General features: G+C 44.7%; 1 protein-coding gene and 1 long non-coding RNA gene across 4 annotated transcripts in view; both read left to right on the forward strand.

Annotated features, from left to right (window-relative positions):
• The window catches only part of RBAK (RB associated KRAB zinc finger), a 50,986-nt gene extending 37,410 nt beyond the window's left edge, over positions 1–13,576 (forward strand). For both annotated transcript variants that reach the window (XM_045075141.1, XM_045075140.1), the window contains 3 exons: positions 2,959–3,085; positions 3,378–3,473; positions 8,024–13,576. In XM_045075141.1, the coding sequence (XP_044931076.1) occupies positions 2,959–3,085; positions 3,378–3,473; positions 8,024–9,942 (2,142 nt within the window). In that variant the 3' untranslated portion in view covers positions 9,943–13,576. The remainder of the gene's footprint in view (positions 1–2,958; positions 3,086–3,377; positions 3,474–8,023) is intronic.
• Positions 13,577–15,818: 2,242 nt separating this feature from the next.
• Positions 15,819–17,215, forward strand: LOC101683252. 2 transcript variants are annotated; one of them, XR_200984.3, is made up of 3 exons: positions 15,819–16,020; positions 16,265–16,401; positions 16,861–17,215. It is a non-coding gene; the product is annotated as an uncharacterized LOC101683252 (long non-coding RNA). The 2 variants fall into 2 exon arrangements; XR_006605267.1 differs by having other exon boundaries at positions 16,268–16,401.
• The last annotated feature ends 498 nt before the right edge of the window (positions 17,216–17,713 follow it).

Raw genomic sequence — 17,713 nt, forward strand, 5'->3', positions numbered from 1 at the left:
CCCCTCCCATCCTTGCCTTGTGGACTCACTGAACACAAAACTTGTGACTCTCCATGGCACTTCATCAGTTCACTTGGCCCGGATCGACTACAGTGTCCTGCTCTGGATTCTCCGTCGGCTCAACTCCTGCAGTCTCGGGCAATCTTGACTGTGGCACCTACGTCATGGGTAGAAAACCCTGTGTTGATACATGTTTTGTAAACAGGGCGATGGGACGCGTCTGCTGAGCACTTTTCTTCTGAAACAGGAGTCGTGTGTCGGCAGTCCGGAGCACCACTGCTTGCAGCAGTGGCATCGGAAACACCCCCTTCAGGAGGCTCCAGCATCCCCATGGCCCTCTGGGGTGGCCCTCTCGCTTGCTTCCGCCAGAGGATATCTTGAACATTTTGAGGAAAGTGTCTCCTGTGATAATCAGTTGTCCTGCTTTCTTGCAAGATTCTGATATCTGGAGGCTGAAATGATAGCTTGGTTTGGCGTACAGTTCTGGGTTTGAAATTCTTTTTCTTTCACAAGCTGTGGACACTTGTCCAAGGGTTTTTCTCAGGTGAGAAGTAGAATGGCAGGTTCCAGGGTCAGTGGTGTTTTTCCCCCCACCTGTAACTTTTTAGGCATTTTTTTTCCTCCATTTTTTTGGTGTGGGGCATTTTATTGGGAAATTTCTAGATCTGTATTCCCTCCCCCAGTATTCTTGTTTGCAAATTGAATGGCCCCTTGTGACATGAAGGCTTGTGTGATTCTTCAGCTCACGTATCATTTTTTGTTCTGCCTTTGATTCTTTGTGTTCATCCTTCTTGTTTTCTCTTTCTGAAAGTGGAATCTGTCCGATCTGGCTTTTGTATCTCAAGCTTTATTTCATCATATCAATTTCTTGTTATTGGAGACAATTCCTAAGTTAGATATTCTGTGTCCCATTTGTTACGTAAGTCTCTTACTTGGGCGTTTTTAAAAAAATTCAACAATTTGATCTTTAATTTCTAAGTAATCTCTGCTGGCTATTTTTTGGAGAATGTTCTCATTTTTTGGAAACCGTGTCCTGCTAAATTTATTGAAAAATACAAATCAGTAGAAGTTGTTTCCTTTATGAAATTGGTTCTGTCATAGTTTAGCTGCTCACCTTGATACCTATCTTTAATTGACACCATTTTCCGCAATTAGCTGATGATTCTAGATTTTTTTAAATATTTCAGTTTTTGAGAGAGGAATTCCTGATAGCTCGTGTGAATATACTTAACTAATAATCCCATTTCACTCTTTTCTTTACGGAGGGGATGACTGCAGAGCTGTAGAAGTTACTGGACTAGGGAAATGCAGGTAGACACTACTTCAGTTTTTTTCTTCCTTTATTTTTTAATTGTGATAAGTTACATGTAACATGAAATTTACCATTTTACCTTGAAAACATACAGCTCACGAGCATGAAGTACGTTCATGTGCTTGTGCAACCACCACCAACCATCCGTCTCGAGAACACTTCTCATCTTGTAAAACTGAAGCTCCGCCCCCATTACAGAGTAATGCCTCAACTCCCCCTGTCCCCTGCAAGTGTTGTCCTCTCTGTCGCTCTGATTGTGACTATTCTCAGCACCTAAGTGGACTCATCCAGTGTTTGTCTGTCACTGGTTTGTTTCGCTGAGCATCGTGTCTTCAGAGTCCATCCATGTTGGAACAGATGCCAGAATCTTCTTTTTAAGTCCGAATATTGCTTGCATTGTATGTGTGGCCTGCATTCTGCTTGTCTCTTTATCTGTCAATGGACACTTGGGTCACTTTTGCATTTTCGCTATTGGGAATGATGCAGCGTGGGTGCATAAATTCCTCTCTAAGACCCTACTTCTGGTTCTTTTAAGCGTGTCTCCAAAAGTGGACTTGCTGGATCATATGGGAAATTAATGCCAGATTTATTTTTAATTTTTGAGGAGCTCTCCTGGCTGTAGTGGCTCCCACAGTTTGCATTCCAGCGACAGTGCACGAGGGTTCCGATTTCTCCAACACGTGTTATTTGTAGGCATTTTGGTAGTAGCCATGCTAAGGGACGGGAGGTGGTAACTCACTGTGGCTTTGATTTGATTTCCCTAATGCTCTTCCCACATGCTCCTTGGACACGTGTGTGTCGTCTTTGAGAAATGTCTGTTCCAGTCCTTGGCCCATTTTGAATCATGTTGGTTTCTGTTGTTGGGTGGGTTTGAAGAGTTCTCTCTGTATTCTAGAATGAGGCTTTACCAGAAACATGATTGGCAGATATTTTCCCCATCCTGTAGGTTGCCTTTTTCTTCCGTGGAAGTGTCTTTTTCACACCTCTGCATCCTCTTTCCTCCTTAATCCTGTGGCCTACCGGCTGCATCTGTGAACCCTAACCAGGCGACATAAGATTCAGAGTCTGTTAAACTGCTCTCTGTTCGGGCGCTCTGACCTCTTGCGCGTCCGTCAGTGCAAGTTACTGCTGCGAGAGTGAGGTGTTTGTAGATGTGGTGTTTGGCCCAAAACTCGGAGGAGGTAGAACCCCTAGTCATGCAGGTCACTGCAGGTAAAAGTCCAAGGTGAAAGAGATGAACGGGAAGGCAGAAACCAGCAACTGAGTGCCATGGGCGCCCCCAAGCCGCGGTGGGGTGGGAGGCCAAGAGACAGAGTGCGTGTGTATTTCCATGGTATTGCCCTCCCGGGCCGGAAGCTTTCTGAGAGCAGGAGTGGTGTCTTACTCATCTCACATACCCCAGAATTCGGTTCCATTGCAACACAGGACCTCAGTTGGTTTTCTGGTTTCAGGATTTGGTTATTTTAGGGAGCATGTGAAAGAACCCAAAGGCTGTGTGTTTCCCTTCAGGTTTGATTTCATTCCATAGCCTGTAACACCCGGTCAGGTTTTCATTGTTCCCGGTTCACTTTTCTCTGTGAGCTCAGTAAGCTCCCGAGCCCGCACACCTCCTCCACCTGACCAGCTCTGATCCGGTGCCATTGCAGGGGCCAGTGTCATTCAGGGACGTGGCCGTGGACTTCACCCAGGAGGAGTGGCAGCAGCTGGAGCCCGATGAGAAGACCACGTACCGGGATGTGATGCTGGAGAACTACAGCCATCTCGTCTCTGTGGGTGAGGAGAGCTTGCTTGTGGGTCGCTGCCCCGCGGGTGGGGGTTGGGGTGGAGGGACTGCCCATGTCGTGATTTTTCCTCAAGTTTGAAGAAACAAGTGGTAGGACCATCTCACTCCCCTCGTGCACCAGGCTGGGTATTCATATGTCGGCCTCTCCATCAAAACGTTCGGATTTTGCGAAGGTGCAAAACCAGCCACGTTTTAGCCTGCAGCCTCTGAGGCAGCACCTTGGACTCAGAGATCTGAGAGGGGAGCAGCCGGTCCAAATCTGCCTCCGTGTCTCCTTCACAGGCTACGACAGCACCAAGCCCAAAGTGATCCTCAAGTTGGAACAGGGAGAGGAGCCGTGGGTAGCCGAAGGTGAAGTGCCGTGTCAGAGTCAGCCAGGTAGGTTAGGACATGGTTGTCCCGCTTCAGGAAGAACTGAGGGCAGCCCCGAGCCACTGGTGCCCCGGTCACACCTCCAGGCCCCAGACAGCACGCTCCTTCCAGCGCCACGTGCACACTGGCGGATTTGACATTTGGTTTACACTTGGCAGGCGTTCTCCACAATGGCCAGTGCTGAGGCTCCGGTCACTTCCTCTTCCTGTGTCCCCAGGAGCTCACCGCCCCCATAGCACAGAATTCCTTTCTTTTTATAATTTTTTTTTTTTTAATTTATTTGACAGAAAGCATTAGTAGGCAGAGAGACAGGCCGGGGGTTGGGGAGCAGGCTCCCCACCGAAGCAGAGAGCCCAATGTGGGACCCGATCCTAGGACCCTGGGATCTCGACCTGAGCCAAAGGCAGGAACTTAACCCACTGAGCCACCCAGGCGCCCACAGAATTCCTTTCTTGGCAGGCATTCAGAAGTATTGGAGAAAAATGAACTTGAGACTTTCTCATTCATTCTTTCCGTCTTCTGTTTTCTTTCCTTCCTTGCCATGAAGTGCTTCGGGCTGGTCTCCTGCCTGTTTTACCCATTCCTTTGTGCACACAGACACCAAAATCTGCCCCCTCCCTGAGCGGGTGAGGCCGGGCTGTCACCTCGAGTCAGTGCATCTGTGCTCCTCTGTGCTCTGCTTGACAGCGATGGGTACAGGCCCGAAGTTGGTTGTCACATGATACTGTGCTTCAGAGCCCAAATATAACTCCCGACAGCTCGGGGTACAGAGCAATAAGAGCTTTGTTGCTTTGCTGGGCAAAGGAGGCCGCCGCGGGCTGTGGCCTTCCCAAATGGCAAGGAAGGGGGTTTCTAGGGAAAGCCAGGATCTGGCCAGTTCAGCAGGAATTGTGGGGATGCTGCCAGCCTTGTTAGTTGTTTTCAGGGTGGTGCCAGATTCCTGAGACCACAGGCTAAGGGGCAGTGAGGAAGGTTTGTGGAAGAGAGGGAAAAAGTTACTTTAAAATCAAGGTTTGCAGGGCATCTGAGTGGCTCAGTTGGTTAAGCATCTTCCTTCGACTCAGGTCATGATCCCAGGGCTCCCTGCTCTGCGGGGAGTCTGCTTCTCCCTCTGACCGTTCCCCTGCTTATGTGGTCATGTTCTTTCTCTCGCAAAAATAAGTAAAGTTTTATTTTAAAAGTTCTTATTTGTTCTCATGAAAAATCTGCGCAACCACCACTGATAGTCACTGCGGAATCTCTGCTCCTGTTGTCCGGTCTCCGGCTCACTGTCGCCAGCACCAGCACTGGCTTTTGGCATCCCCCTGACTTTCTTCATTCTGCTCTGGCTCTCACTGCACTGTTTCCTGGAGGTCTTTTCCTTCTCATACAGGCCACCTCTTGTGAGCATGTGTTTAGGTTCATTTTTTTTTTCCCTGCATTATCCAAGGAGTCCTAAATCATGCCACACCACTTGTGTTGCTGCCACCAAAATTGGTTCTGAATCCAGATATGAAGGTGACATCTGGTGTGGTCGTGTGGGTTGCGGCTACTTGTTCCCGAACTACTGGGGCCTTCCCAGGCTGAAGAACATCCGTGATCATTTGTTTCCGCTAACCTAGTTGCTTGCTCGTGAACCTCCTGGTCAGGATAATTACCACGTCGTTCATGATGATGGCCCGGCTTCGAGCAGCCCGGGAGGAAAAGAGCCTGTTTTCCATTCTTTTGTTTTCTTTGTGTCCCTTAAAAAGGTGTATCTTATCTCAACTTTCAGGCCTTTTTCTTTGTATATATGCTCCTCTTCCAAGTTGATGTTGAATGCCTATAATCCGTGAACTCTTACCTGACAGAGGCCGGCACCAGAGGGTCCCCAGTCCCTTTTTCCTCAGAAGGGCTGACAGTCGGCTGCAGACTTCTCCAAACCACCCTGCACATCCTCCCCACTTCTGTTGTTTAATACATCGGACTGGTCTTCTCTCCCCTGGTTCCTGTTTCTTATCTCCTGTGAAATGCTTTAAAATTTTCCTGCATAATCTTCGTTTCTTCTGACATCAGCCTAAAAGATACTTTCTCATACCTGGATGACAGTGAAACCTATTTGGAAATTGCAAAGTCTGTTCAGTGGAGACATCCAGCTGATTTAACACGAGGCTGACAGATGAGCCCATAACTATTCTGTTTCTTCTGAAATAGATGTTACAATCTCCTTTCCTCGGGTCCCGTTCAATACGGTGTGATGGCGCCTATCAAAATTCATGTCCCGTTTCCCCAGACTAACCCGTTAACCCAGAATTGTTAAATTCCATTTGGTCTGGATCTCCAGACTATCCTAGCTCTTCTTTGTGTGTGCTTTTCTTACCCAAATTACATGTTTTCCTTCCTTCCTCTTAAAATTGTAGTTATAAAAAAATAATAATATATGTCTGAAACTAATAGAACATGGTATGTTGACTGTATTTGAATCTTAGAAATAAGTAAACATTTTTTTAAAAACCTACCCCAAAAGAAACACCAAGGCTCAAGAAAACACAAACACGTAACAGAATTTACCATTTTAACATTTTTAGGCACACAGTTCATTGATATTAACTAGATTCACATTCTTGTGCAACAGAACTTCTAGAGCTTTATCCTGAAAAGTTCACCTCTTATTTATGCTCTCATAATTACTGGCTCACCACACTTGTTTCTCCCTTCTCTTGATACACATTCCACAGTTACTATGAAAGTTAGATATGATTATATATTTTGTCCTTCAGCCTCTTTTTCTGCGTGAATTGTAATTCTCCAAAGGGGAAGGATCTTTTCATTCTGTTTTGGTATGTAATGTGTAGAAGGCATTCTGTAGATTTTTCATGGACTTGAGGACCTAGGGAAGAAAGATCTTTATTATCTATATCCATTGAGACATAATTTATCCTCAACTATAAATTTGATAAAACAGGGTGGAACCTGAAAGCCCCCCATTTGATCAGATTAGGAACTACTTTAGTTTCTAACGACAGAGAGATTCCAGGAAAGCTAGGAAATGTTTCCACACTCTCCGCAGGCACACGGTTTAGTTAGGAAAGGAGAACATAGCTGCATGGACTAGTTTGGATTTCGCTTTCACACAGAGCACTTACATGTTATTTACAACTTTATGTTAAAGCTATTTTAAGAATTAAAAGAAGAAGAGCTTTATTTATTTATTTTTTAAAGATCTTATTTATTTATTTGACAGAGAAATCACAAGTAGGCAGAGAGAAGGGTAAGCAGGCTCCCTGCTGAGCATAGAGCCCCATGCGGAGCTCAATCCCCGGACCCCCGAAATTTGTAAGAAGCATAGAAATAAATAAGTTAATACTGCAGGGGCAGTTTTTGAAATCTGACATTTAAGGTTTTCTACTAAAACTAAATGAAACCTGCACATATGGGAATTCTTGCTTGTTTTCAGGACTCCATCAGTGTTATGTCAGGGACGTGACTGGTTTTGTCAAATTTAAGTCAGCAGATTGAAAGAAAACCGATGAACCGTTGTTTCATATCATACACTGTTCTGAGCGATCAGCATGCACTAAGTTGGTCCTTTCCCAGTGATCTGGGCACATTGTAGCTATGCGAAGCTGCATCACAGTTTAGTAACTTGCTCAAGACCTGGCCAGCAGTGTGTTAGAAGTGGATTTGAGTCAAGGTAGCCTCATCTCTAGGCTTTCAGCCGCCACGCTCTGTTGTACACCCAAATGCAGCTAGGGTTCAGTGACTGTCAGAACACTTCCAAGAGCCAATGTTCGTGGCTCAGTCTCTTGCCATCTGGTCCCATCTTACATTTCTTTTGGCTGTTGAGGTGCCTCGAGCTCTCCCTCCAGATGAGTGTGAACTAGGGCTGGGGAGTTGGAGCCCTGGTGGTAAAGAGGTCTCTAAAGATGAGGAGATCGGAATTTATAGAATGTTTATTTGGTTTACGTGCAGAATAGAAGGGCAAAGATTTTGGAAGTGTCTGGGCTAGTGAGGATGTCATTATGGTAATCTTTGTGTGCAGCAGTGTCTTACAATTTAATATAAATTGCAATCTCTTACTCCCAGTTAAATCCATACTTGGATGTTTTCTTTAAAAGTTCATGCAGTAATTGCTCTTGTTCTCCCACCAGACCACTGTGCTCACGAGTCCTCCTTAATCTATTGCTTTTTCAGTCATAGTGCCCTCTGCTCATCATTTCTTGGGTTTTTTTCACCTTTTCTACCAAAGTTTTGAACATATTTGGGAGATAACAAAGGTACTTGTGTTTAGTGTGAATTTACTCTCCCTTCTTTCTCTAATACTGGGTCCTGTCCCACACTCATCCCTTCCCTGTGCCTACCCCGCCCCACTCCTGTGTGTTGTGTGTGTGTGTGTGTGTGTGTGTGTGTGTCTTGTCTGTCTGTCTTATATGACACATCAAGGGGAAATGAAGACTATATGCTTGTGATTATTTTTATTTGTGGAGATTGGCTGTAAAGCCAGAGTCAGTTCCTCAGTAGGGCTCCTGAGCACCACTCCCATTTGATACCCGGTGTGTTCAGATTCACAAAGTTTGTTTAATTTTATTCCTTTTTAGAAGAAGTCTGGAAGGCGGATGACCCGATAGAGAGAATCCCAGGAAGTGAAGATGAACATTCAAGGCAAGCTATTTCTATCAACAGCAAAACCCCGGTTGAAGAGAGAGAGAATGCATTTGATAAAACATGTAATGTGGAAACAAGCCTTGTTCCTTCAAATGTAACATCTCATACATGTGTCTCCTGTGGAAAGAATTTAGAATCTACTTCAGAATTAATTATTAGTGATGGAAGCTATGCGAGAAAGAAACCAGATGAGTGTAGTGAATGTGGGAAGATGTACCACGGAGGGAAACCCTATGAATGTAATCAAAATGGGGAAGGCTATTCTCAAAATGAAGAGAGTATTCTTCAGAAAATTAGTATTTTGGAGAAACCCTTTGAATATAATGAATGCATGGAAGCCTTAGACAATGATGCTGTTTTCCTTGCTCATAAGAGAGCTTATATGGGGGAAAAGCCCTATGATTGGAATGACTCTGGGTCAGACTTCATCCAGATGTCAAATTTTAGTGTTTACCAGAGATCACAGATGGAATTGAAGCCTTTTGAATGCAGTGAATGTGGGAAATCCTTCTGTAAAAAGTCAAAGTTAATAATCCATCAGAGGGCCCACACAGGAGAAAAACCTTACGAATGTAATGTATGTGGGAAATCCTTCAGCCAAAAGGGGACCTTAACCGTCCATCGGAGATCACATTTAGAGGAGAAGCCCTATAAATGTAACGAATGTGGGAAAACCTTCTGTCAGAAGTTACATCTCACCCAACACCTGAGAACTCATTCAGGTGAGAAGCCCTATGAATGTAATGAGTGTGGGAAAACCTTCTGCCAGAAGACCCATCTCACCCTACACCAGAGGAATCATTCAGGAGAGAGACCCTATCCGTGTAACGAATGTGGAAAATCCTTTTCACGCAAGTCTGCCCTCAGTGACCACCAGAGAACACATACAGGAGAGAAACTTTACAAATGTAACGAATGTGGGAAATCCTACTACCGAAAATCTACCCTCATTACACATCAGAGGACCCACACGGGAGAGAAACCCTATCAATGCAGTGAGTGTGGGAAGTTCTTCTCTCGGGTGTCGTACCTCACTATACATTATAGAAGTCACTTAGAAGAGAAACCCTATGAATGTAACGAGTGCGGGAAAACCTTCAATTTAAATTCAGCCTTCATTAGACATCGGAAAGTACACTCAGACGAGAAACCCCATGAATGTAGTGAATGCGGAAAACTCTCTCAGTTCTCCTGTGTCACTGACCACCCTACGGCTCCTTTAGGAGATAAACCCTATGAATGTCATGAATGTGGGAAAATCTTCCTTGACAGTTCGGCCTTCAGTGGGCACCAGTCACTTCCGAAAGGGGAGAAGTCCTATGAATGTAACATCTGTGGAAAATTGTTCTCCGAATTATCGTACTACACTATCCATTACAGGAGTCATTCTGAAGAGAAGCCCTATGGATGCAGTGAATGTGGGAAAACCTTCTCCCATAACTCATCCCTCTTTAGACATCAAAGAGTGCACACAGGAGAGAAGCCCTATGAGTGTTATGAGTGTGGGAAGTTCTTCTCTCAGAAATCCTATCTCACCATCCACCACCGGATCCATTCGGGAGAGAAGCCCTATGAATGTAGTAAATGTGGGAAAGTCTTCTCTCGGATGTCAAACCTCACTGTTCACTATAGAAGCCATTCAGGAGAGAAGCCCTACGAATGTAATGAATGTGGAAAAGTCTTTTCTCAGAAGTCCTACCTCACTGTACACTATAGGACTCATTCAGGAGAGAAGCCCTACGAATGTAACGAGTGTGGGAAAAAATTCCACCACAGGTCAGCCTTCAATAGCCATCAGAGGATTCATAGGAGAGGGAATGTGAATGTACTGGATATGGAGAATCTCCTGTGAAGTCCAAACCCTCTGAGTAGACCAAAATGTAATAGGGAGTCAGATGTCACTGTCTGAGACTTCATGTTTCTGAATGGGGAAGCCATTTAGGAATTAAATTTATCTCCACCTGATTTCTCGCAGAGAAGGATCCCTAGGAATGAAAGAAGCAGCAAAGCCTTCAGCAAAATACTGCAACCCGTTGGGCACGAGATAATTTATACAGAAGTGAAACTTGGTGCATATTTAATATTTATTTTGGAATTCAAATTGTATTTACATATCAGGGAATCATACCAAGGCGAGATCTGTTAGAGGGATGAATGTGGGAAAACTATTGTCTTGTAAATTGTTATACTAAAAGCCATAATTCTGACATAAATTCCAATAGGAAAGCTATCAGAAGCTATCAGCTCTGAATAAACCATTGTATCAAATGAAGTTTTGGAATCACCAGGAGTTTATAATGAGGACGGTAACATTAAACATATATATGGCAGTTCTATCATGTTTTTAAAATGCAGTCCAATAGTAATTCTCTGCAAATTGGGATTTGAATTATTTGGGAAAACGCAGTATTTTGAGTATTAAGGTGGCAAAATGTACTAACACAGGATATGTGCTGTTGGTGAGACATTTGCTAGGTACTAGGTAGTTAAATACTTTTCTCTTTGTTGGGAGGCTTTGATAAATGGATTTTTAGCAAATGCCCCATCAATAAAGGCTAAGCGGTGGCTTTTGTAGCATTTTCAACTACATTTGAGCAAAAAGGATTTTAAGACACTCTTTTCATAAACTACACATAGATGATTTGGAGTTAAGTCTGTGTCAGTAAAAGAGGGCATCCACACAGTTTATCTGTAGAATATACACAGTTCTCGTGCCACTCTGCTTGTCTAATTGTTAGAGTGCGCAGTGTGCAGATACTATAGAATTCAGATACATCATCTCTCTTCTTTATTTGACACGAATACTATTGTGTTCTGTGCACTGCCCCTCATTCCCAGTATTTTGGAACAAATACAGGTTTCTAGCAGAGTTTTAGTTGATTAACTCGGTGTCCTTTACCCCCTAATTCCTTGCTGGAAGAGTTTGTTCACCGTTTCTTCACAAGACACAGAGTGGATCCGGATTCGTCTAAATCATGATAATTCCATTCCGATTGTGAGTAACCTCTTTATAGTGGTCGCAGGACCCAGTTCACTGGGCCAAGGAATGCAAGGATCATTTAATAATCAAAAATTAATCACTGGACTGCTTCACAGAAACAAGTAATCTAGAATGCAGAAGTCATTTGGTACAGTCAGCATCCGTTAATGTTCTCCATAAGTTATAGATTTGAAGGGAACTTCCCTACTTGGACGAAAAGTATCTAAAACTATAACTACCAGCATACCTAATACCGAGATACTGAAAGTTTTCTCCAGGATGGAAAAAAAAAAAAAAAAAAAGGCTATCCACTGTCAGTAATTGTATTCAGTATTCTGCAGAAGGACATAGCCAGGAGAATAAGGGAAGAATAATAATTAAAGAGCATAAGGATTAGAAGGAAGTAAAACTTTTATCTGCAATTGACATGATTTTGTACTTTGAAAGTTCTGAGGAATGCACAGATAATTGAAATGAATGACTAGGTTTTGCAAGCTCCCTGCATATTAAGCTCATTATGCAAAAATAGTTTTTTAATATACCAGCAGTGAACATAAAAAATGAAAAACTTAAAAAGCAATACCACTTACAATAGCATCAAAATTCCTCAAGTGCCTCGAGGGAACATTACCTAACTCCATATTTTCAAGAACTGTTTCTAGAAAAAAAAAAAAATCACAAAACTTGAGAGGGCCATATCTAGTTCATGGATTCCAGGACAGTTTTTTAAAAATCTCAGTTTTTCCCCAAATTAATTCATATATTCAATGCAATCTTAAAAGTCCTACTAAGTTCTTTAATTGAAATCAAACAAACTCAAAAATTCAAATGAAAATTCAGAAGACCAATAATAGTCAAGGCTATCTTCTGAAATAGAGTGAAAGAACTTATATTACCAAGTATCAAGGAAGAGCTGTCCTAAAGCCAGAGAAATTATTATAATTGGTGCAGAGATAAACAAATTGACCATTGGGACAGAAGAAAGATTCCAGAAACACCCATATATAATATAGTCACTTGGTTTTTGCTGAAGTTGATAATGCAGTGGGGAGAGGATATTCTTTTTAGTAAATGCTTTGCCAGTTAAATTTTAAAATTTAATAGAAAATAGAAAAGTGGGTTGCGATCTCAGTATGAAATATAAAATGATAAAGCTTTAAGAAGAGAACTTAGCAGACTGTAACCTTATAATGAGAAAATTTTTCATAAGACCCCCAAAACACTAAACTATAAAAGCCAGTTAATTTGGAGTTATTAACTTTCTGAAACTTAGGTTTACTAAAAGGACCACCATTAAGAAACCAAATAGGCAAGAAAGGGGGGAGAAAATACTCGCAACCTATGTATATCACAGCAGAATTGAGTGTAGAGGAGGAGGTGGTGATGGATTTTGGAAGGTGCCGCTTGTTAAAGACTTGGGGCTCTGTGGGCTAGACAGTCTCTGTGAACATGTCTGTTTCAATAAAACTTTATTCATAAACACAGGCAACAGTCTGGATTTGGCCCAAAGGCCACACTTTCCAGCCCTGGATCTAAAATTGAAAAAGAATACAAATCAACAAGAAAAAAATAGAAAAATGGGCAAGAGATTGGGACATCCACTTAACAAAAGAGAATATCCAGATGGCCAGTAAACATGAAAAGGTATGTTATTTTTATTAGTAATCAGGGAAATGCAAAATTAGAACACCAGCCCCCCACTGAGATGGTTAAAATGAAAGCATGAAAAAGAATCAAGCTCTGGCAAGGTGGTAAGCAACAGGAAGCCTACCCTGCTTGAGGTGTTGTCAACTAGTATGACCATTTTGGAAAGCTGGCACTTTGAACATGCGTATACCCTTTTAACCCGAACCTGGCAGATAGGCGCGCTTATGTCAACCAAAGACATACTAAAATAATTCATTGCATCAAACTGCACAAACCAGAATTCTCTGAAGGTAGGCATGCAGTAGAATGAATAAACCTGGTGGCATATTTCACTGCAGGAGACTTCTGAGCGTTGAGAACGAGTGAACCGTAAGTATTTGCAGTAGTAGCTTGGTTTCACAGAGCTGAATGACAGAAACCACACACAGGCACACACACTGAATGACCATTTGTAAAGCATAAGAACAGAAAAACTTTATGCAGTTAGGAATCAGGATAGCGGCTAGCCTTGGGCAAGACTGAAAAATGGTATTTATCTGGTGCTAGTAATACTGTTTCTAAACCTGGGTGCTGAATATCTGAGTGTTCTCTGCACTTAAGATATGTGTCTTTCTCTGCATGTACATTGTTTTAAAATCCTGCATCATTCTGTGCAGGAAGTATTCTTTAGAGTAGTTTTAATGGCAACTACAGAGATTTCCTACACTGTGACCTTAAAGCTTAATATAAAGTATATTTTAAGTAAAATATTTGAAAAGGTGACAGGGCCATTACGTATTTTGTCATCCTACCCTTTTGCATATATAAATGGGTCTGAACCACCTCTTCCAATAAAGAACTAACGTGTGTAAACATTTCATAATTTTTCTCAAATAATTTTTCACATTCTGAATTTGGGATGCGTCTTCTGCATTACCGTCCTAGAGATGACCTTGCTGGGAGGTAAATCCATGTATCGGTGACTTTGATTTGGCGGGAAATTGTACTCCGATGCTTTCCACTTAGTTGTTACCCGCACAGATATGTGTGAAAACTCTGACATGAAAAGTAAGAGCGCTTGGCTGGTTGGGGAGGGAAGAGGGTTGGCTGAGCTCAGCGGCCCAGCAAGGAGCATGTTTCAGCATGGGATGCAGTGGACGGTGTGCATTTGACTTTATTTCCCCTGCCTCATACTAGGCAATGCTTGAAGTGTATACTGGCTAAAAGAGCAGTGATCCAGGAGCTGGGGCTTGGCGATGTGCTCTCCCAACCGCCAGCTGCCTGTTCCACTCCCTCAATCCACTGGACTTAACCAAGAGGCATGGGGTCAAGCATGGCCATGGCCTCCCTTTCATCCCAGACAGAGCCTGCCTCTTTCATTATGGGATTGCCCCCTCCATCCCCATATCTACTACTGCTCAACTTGGGGTCGGTTAACTTTCCAGATTTTTTTTCTCAAGTCTCTTAACTATGCCAAAGACATGGATATGAGACCACTTATATTTAAGGGCAGAACCTCACCCCATGCTCCTTACTCCATCCCAAATGCCCAGTTCTCTGGTCCATCCAGAGAGGGAAAATGTGTGCCCCATTTTAATAAGAATGTTACAGTATTCCCCAAATTAAATTATACAAAAGCCACAAAGATGAGCACCATGGTAATCATGACAAAAAAGTTTCCCTTTCATATTTAAGAAATCAGATTGCTGTAGTGCCTGTTAGACTGGGGAACTAGTTGAATTGTTGACTTGCGAGCAGAGTATAAGAGAATAAGGCCCCAAGATCCTCCAGGGAAAGCAGGATGGTGGTCTCAGTGGAGGAACATGTAGCCTCTGGAGATGGCAAAGAAACAGGTGCAAATATCTTGGCATCTGCAGAGCACAGCTCTGCAACTGTTTTCTCTTCTCCGCATAGTCAACCAACCTGATGACCATGGAAGAGGAAACCAAGTACTTAGCTCATGACCACCAGACAACCCACAAGCCTGACAGGACTAGGGAGTAGATGGAACACACAGGCAGGTGTTCAGACCATCCCCCACCCCATAGCACCCAAAGCTACGCTTTCACAGCAACAGAAGAAAATTGGCAGGATTTCGTGGTTAAAAACAAGGAAAGGAAATCCTTTTGTAGCATGGTTGTCTGGTGGGTGGACAAAGGAAATCCACACCAGCTTTCCCAGCTTGGGGGTACACAGGTTCTTCATAAACCCTCACTGGGAAACAGGAGTGTGAGTGGCTTTTCCTGCGGACAAGATTCCAGGAACTCCTGGGAGAAAAAAAGCTCAGGAAAACCAGACCACGAACAGCCTGAACCACCACCGCTAAGTAAACCTCCTCAAAGAACTGAAGGTGTATTGCTAATGTGAGGTGGGAATAAGTGAAAAAGAGGTGAAATGTTGACTTTGAACAGTAAAGGTTCAGGAGTTCGGATGAGCAGATGGCTGATGAGCTGGGAGATACTGTGTGGCAAGAAAAAATGTGCGGGGGAAAAAGAAGTGGAGGTTTCTGCAAGGTAACAGGAGTCTCCAAAGTGGGGAAGACTCCAGCAGTGCAGAGGAGAAACTGCTTGGTGGGGGGAGTACTTAATCTGACAGACTTGGAAAAAAACAAAGTGACCTCAAAAAACCAGGGCTCCAAACAGAAAAGATAAGGAATAGCCATACCTCAAGTGAAATGTAAGGATATTGAAGATAAAGTTTTGCAAGTCTCTTTAAAGAGGCAATCACTCCAAAGAATAATTTCTGATCTTCCATTTTTGGTCACTGTGATGTAACAGGAACCAGATTTACCCTTCTGACTAAACTGAAAACTTGAACAAAATAAAGTCACAGCGTTGGGACAGTGGGCAGAGAGGACAGTGATTCTCCTGGGTGCCTGGCATGCTTCCTGGACAGACTTTCCAGGCGACAGTGGAGGAAAGGGTGCCCCAAGTCATTTGGGTGGGCTTTGAGAGTGGAACAAAGGAGAGCCCCCAAACACCAGGGATCTCCGGGCCCTTGCTCTTCAACTAGAGGCGTGGCTCTGGCCTGGGGCGTGGCCATGGGCGGAGGCTTATCTTGACTCTAGGGGACGTGGCTAAGGGGCGTGGGCGTGGTTGCGTCTTGGGGGCGTGGCCATAGTAGGACTTGGGTGGTGCATAACAGTGGGTGGGGCATGGCTGCCATGGAGGCGTGATCTTTGTGTGAAGAGTAGAGTGTAACAATAAGTGGGGCGTGGCGATGCCCTGGGGGCGTGGTCAGAGTGAGGAGTGGCTTCGGACGGGGCGTGGCTCCAAAGCTCTAGGAGCAGCTCAGGAGAGAACCGTCTGGAACTAATAGCCCTTGGTGAGCAGAAGGCCAGTGACAGGGCTATGCGCGGACATGAGAGCAGCGGGAAGATGGCCAGGCTTATGGGCCCGTGAGCAGTTATTGAGGCTTGGGCTTCAGGGCCGTGCCTCGGGGGTGGTGGGCCTAGCACCTGGAAGGGGGAGGGGACAGAAGGGGTCAAATGGGGGTGTTGGTGGAATAGGAGGCAGTGCCTGGACAAAGGGCAGGGCCTCTGACTACCCAGCCCTCACCACCTTGCCAGCAGCCCTGCCTGCCCGGCCATGTGGCGCCCTGTGGTCTTGATGCTGCTGCTGCTCCCTGTCATCCCCATTCCCAGCGCCACTGCCGCTCCCATCCCGGATGCCAAAGCCCAGGACAGCCTGCAGGGCCTTCTCCAAGGTTGCAACCCTCTCTCGCTGCGGTTTGGGGAGAGGAAGATGACAGGAGGGGCGGGGCAGATGGCAAGAGAAGTCAGAGGGACACAGAGCAAAGGAGAGGCAGATAAAGGGAAGGGGCCTTAGGGACAGAAACAGATACACCATGACAGACGAAGTTCAAGAATAAGGAGAATGTGGGACAGAATAGACAAGGGACTGAGATTTTAAAATAAAATAAAATAAAATAAAAAAGAACAAAATGGTGGTAGTGGGGGTGGACTGGTTTGACCCTCCTGGTCAAAGGGTGGACAGGGAAGGGGGTGGAGACACACGGGCCCCAGGCTGGAGGGGACTTGCTGTGGGACATGGACAGCTTCCCCTCTGCCCCAAGGACCTCAGTGCTTCCTGAGTGGGGAGCAGCCCCCTTTGCAGCTAGCACCAGACAGCCCCTCCTGGAGCTCAACCTGTTCTCCTTCACCAGGTTCTCAAGCTGCAAGAGACAGAGGGATGTGGGCAATCACAGATCAAGCTACTCACTCCAGATGTCCTCCTGGGTTATGAGCCCCAAAGTCCCGGAGGCTGGCCTGCGGCTCTGCGAGAAACCTCCATGGCTATAGGCCATCTGCCCCAGTCTTCTTAAAGGGGGTCTGCCCCAAAGGGAGACCTGGGGCCTCCCTCAGTTCCAACAGCCCACCCCCAAGACCCACTCGAGGCTCATCAGCAGCTTTTGGATCTGGGGGTGGGCACCAGAGCACGGGCAGGGCACAGACATGTACCCTTAACAGACCCCAGCACCATTTAGAAATAAAGTCCTTTCTTACAGTCAGCTGTGCTCTTTCCTTTCAGGGCCAGTCCCCAATATGTGGCCAATTAAAAATAATCTCTTCTACATAATTTACAAGCCCCTGTAGCAAGATGATGCGCGAGGCTTACCAGAGAGTGTGGCCTGTGTTAGTTCTCAAAAACATTTTGTCGACAAGAATAGATGTCGTTGAGTCCACTGAGTGCTGTCTGGAGGGACCCCCCCACCCCCGGAGTTCCAGCCGTAAGCTCCCACTTCAGTATTGCCTAGAAGGGTGATCACATTGGACTGTTTAAAAGTATTGGAGTCCTACTGTCCTAATGCTGAAATTGACAGTTAAAACACACTTTGATGAGTTGGTGAAAGAAATGGGTCATTCATAGTGGGGGACCTCTGCCTCCTTCCAGAGAAGTAAAGAAGCACTCTTCAGTTATGTTTCAGGGTTAAAGTGATGACATATTCCTCTTTGGTTCTGTGTTCTGGTGACTGTGGGTGTGTCTGGGCCATAAGGCAACATGGGCATGGCCAGCTG

The sequence above is a fragment of the Mustela putorius genome, unplaced genomic scaffold (assembly GCF_011764305.1).
Source record: "Mustela putorius furo isolate JIRA1106 unplaced genomic scaffold, ASM1176430v1.1 tig00000139_pilon_pilon_pilon, whole genome shotgun sequence".
In the NCBI taxonomy this organism is placed as follows: Eukaryota; Metazoa; Chordata; class Mammalia; order Carnivora; family Mustelidae; genus Mustela; species Mustela putorius.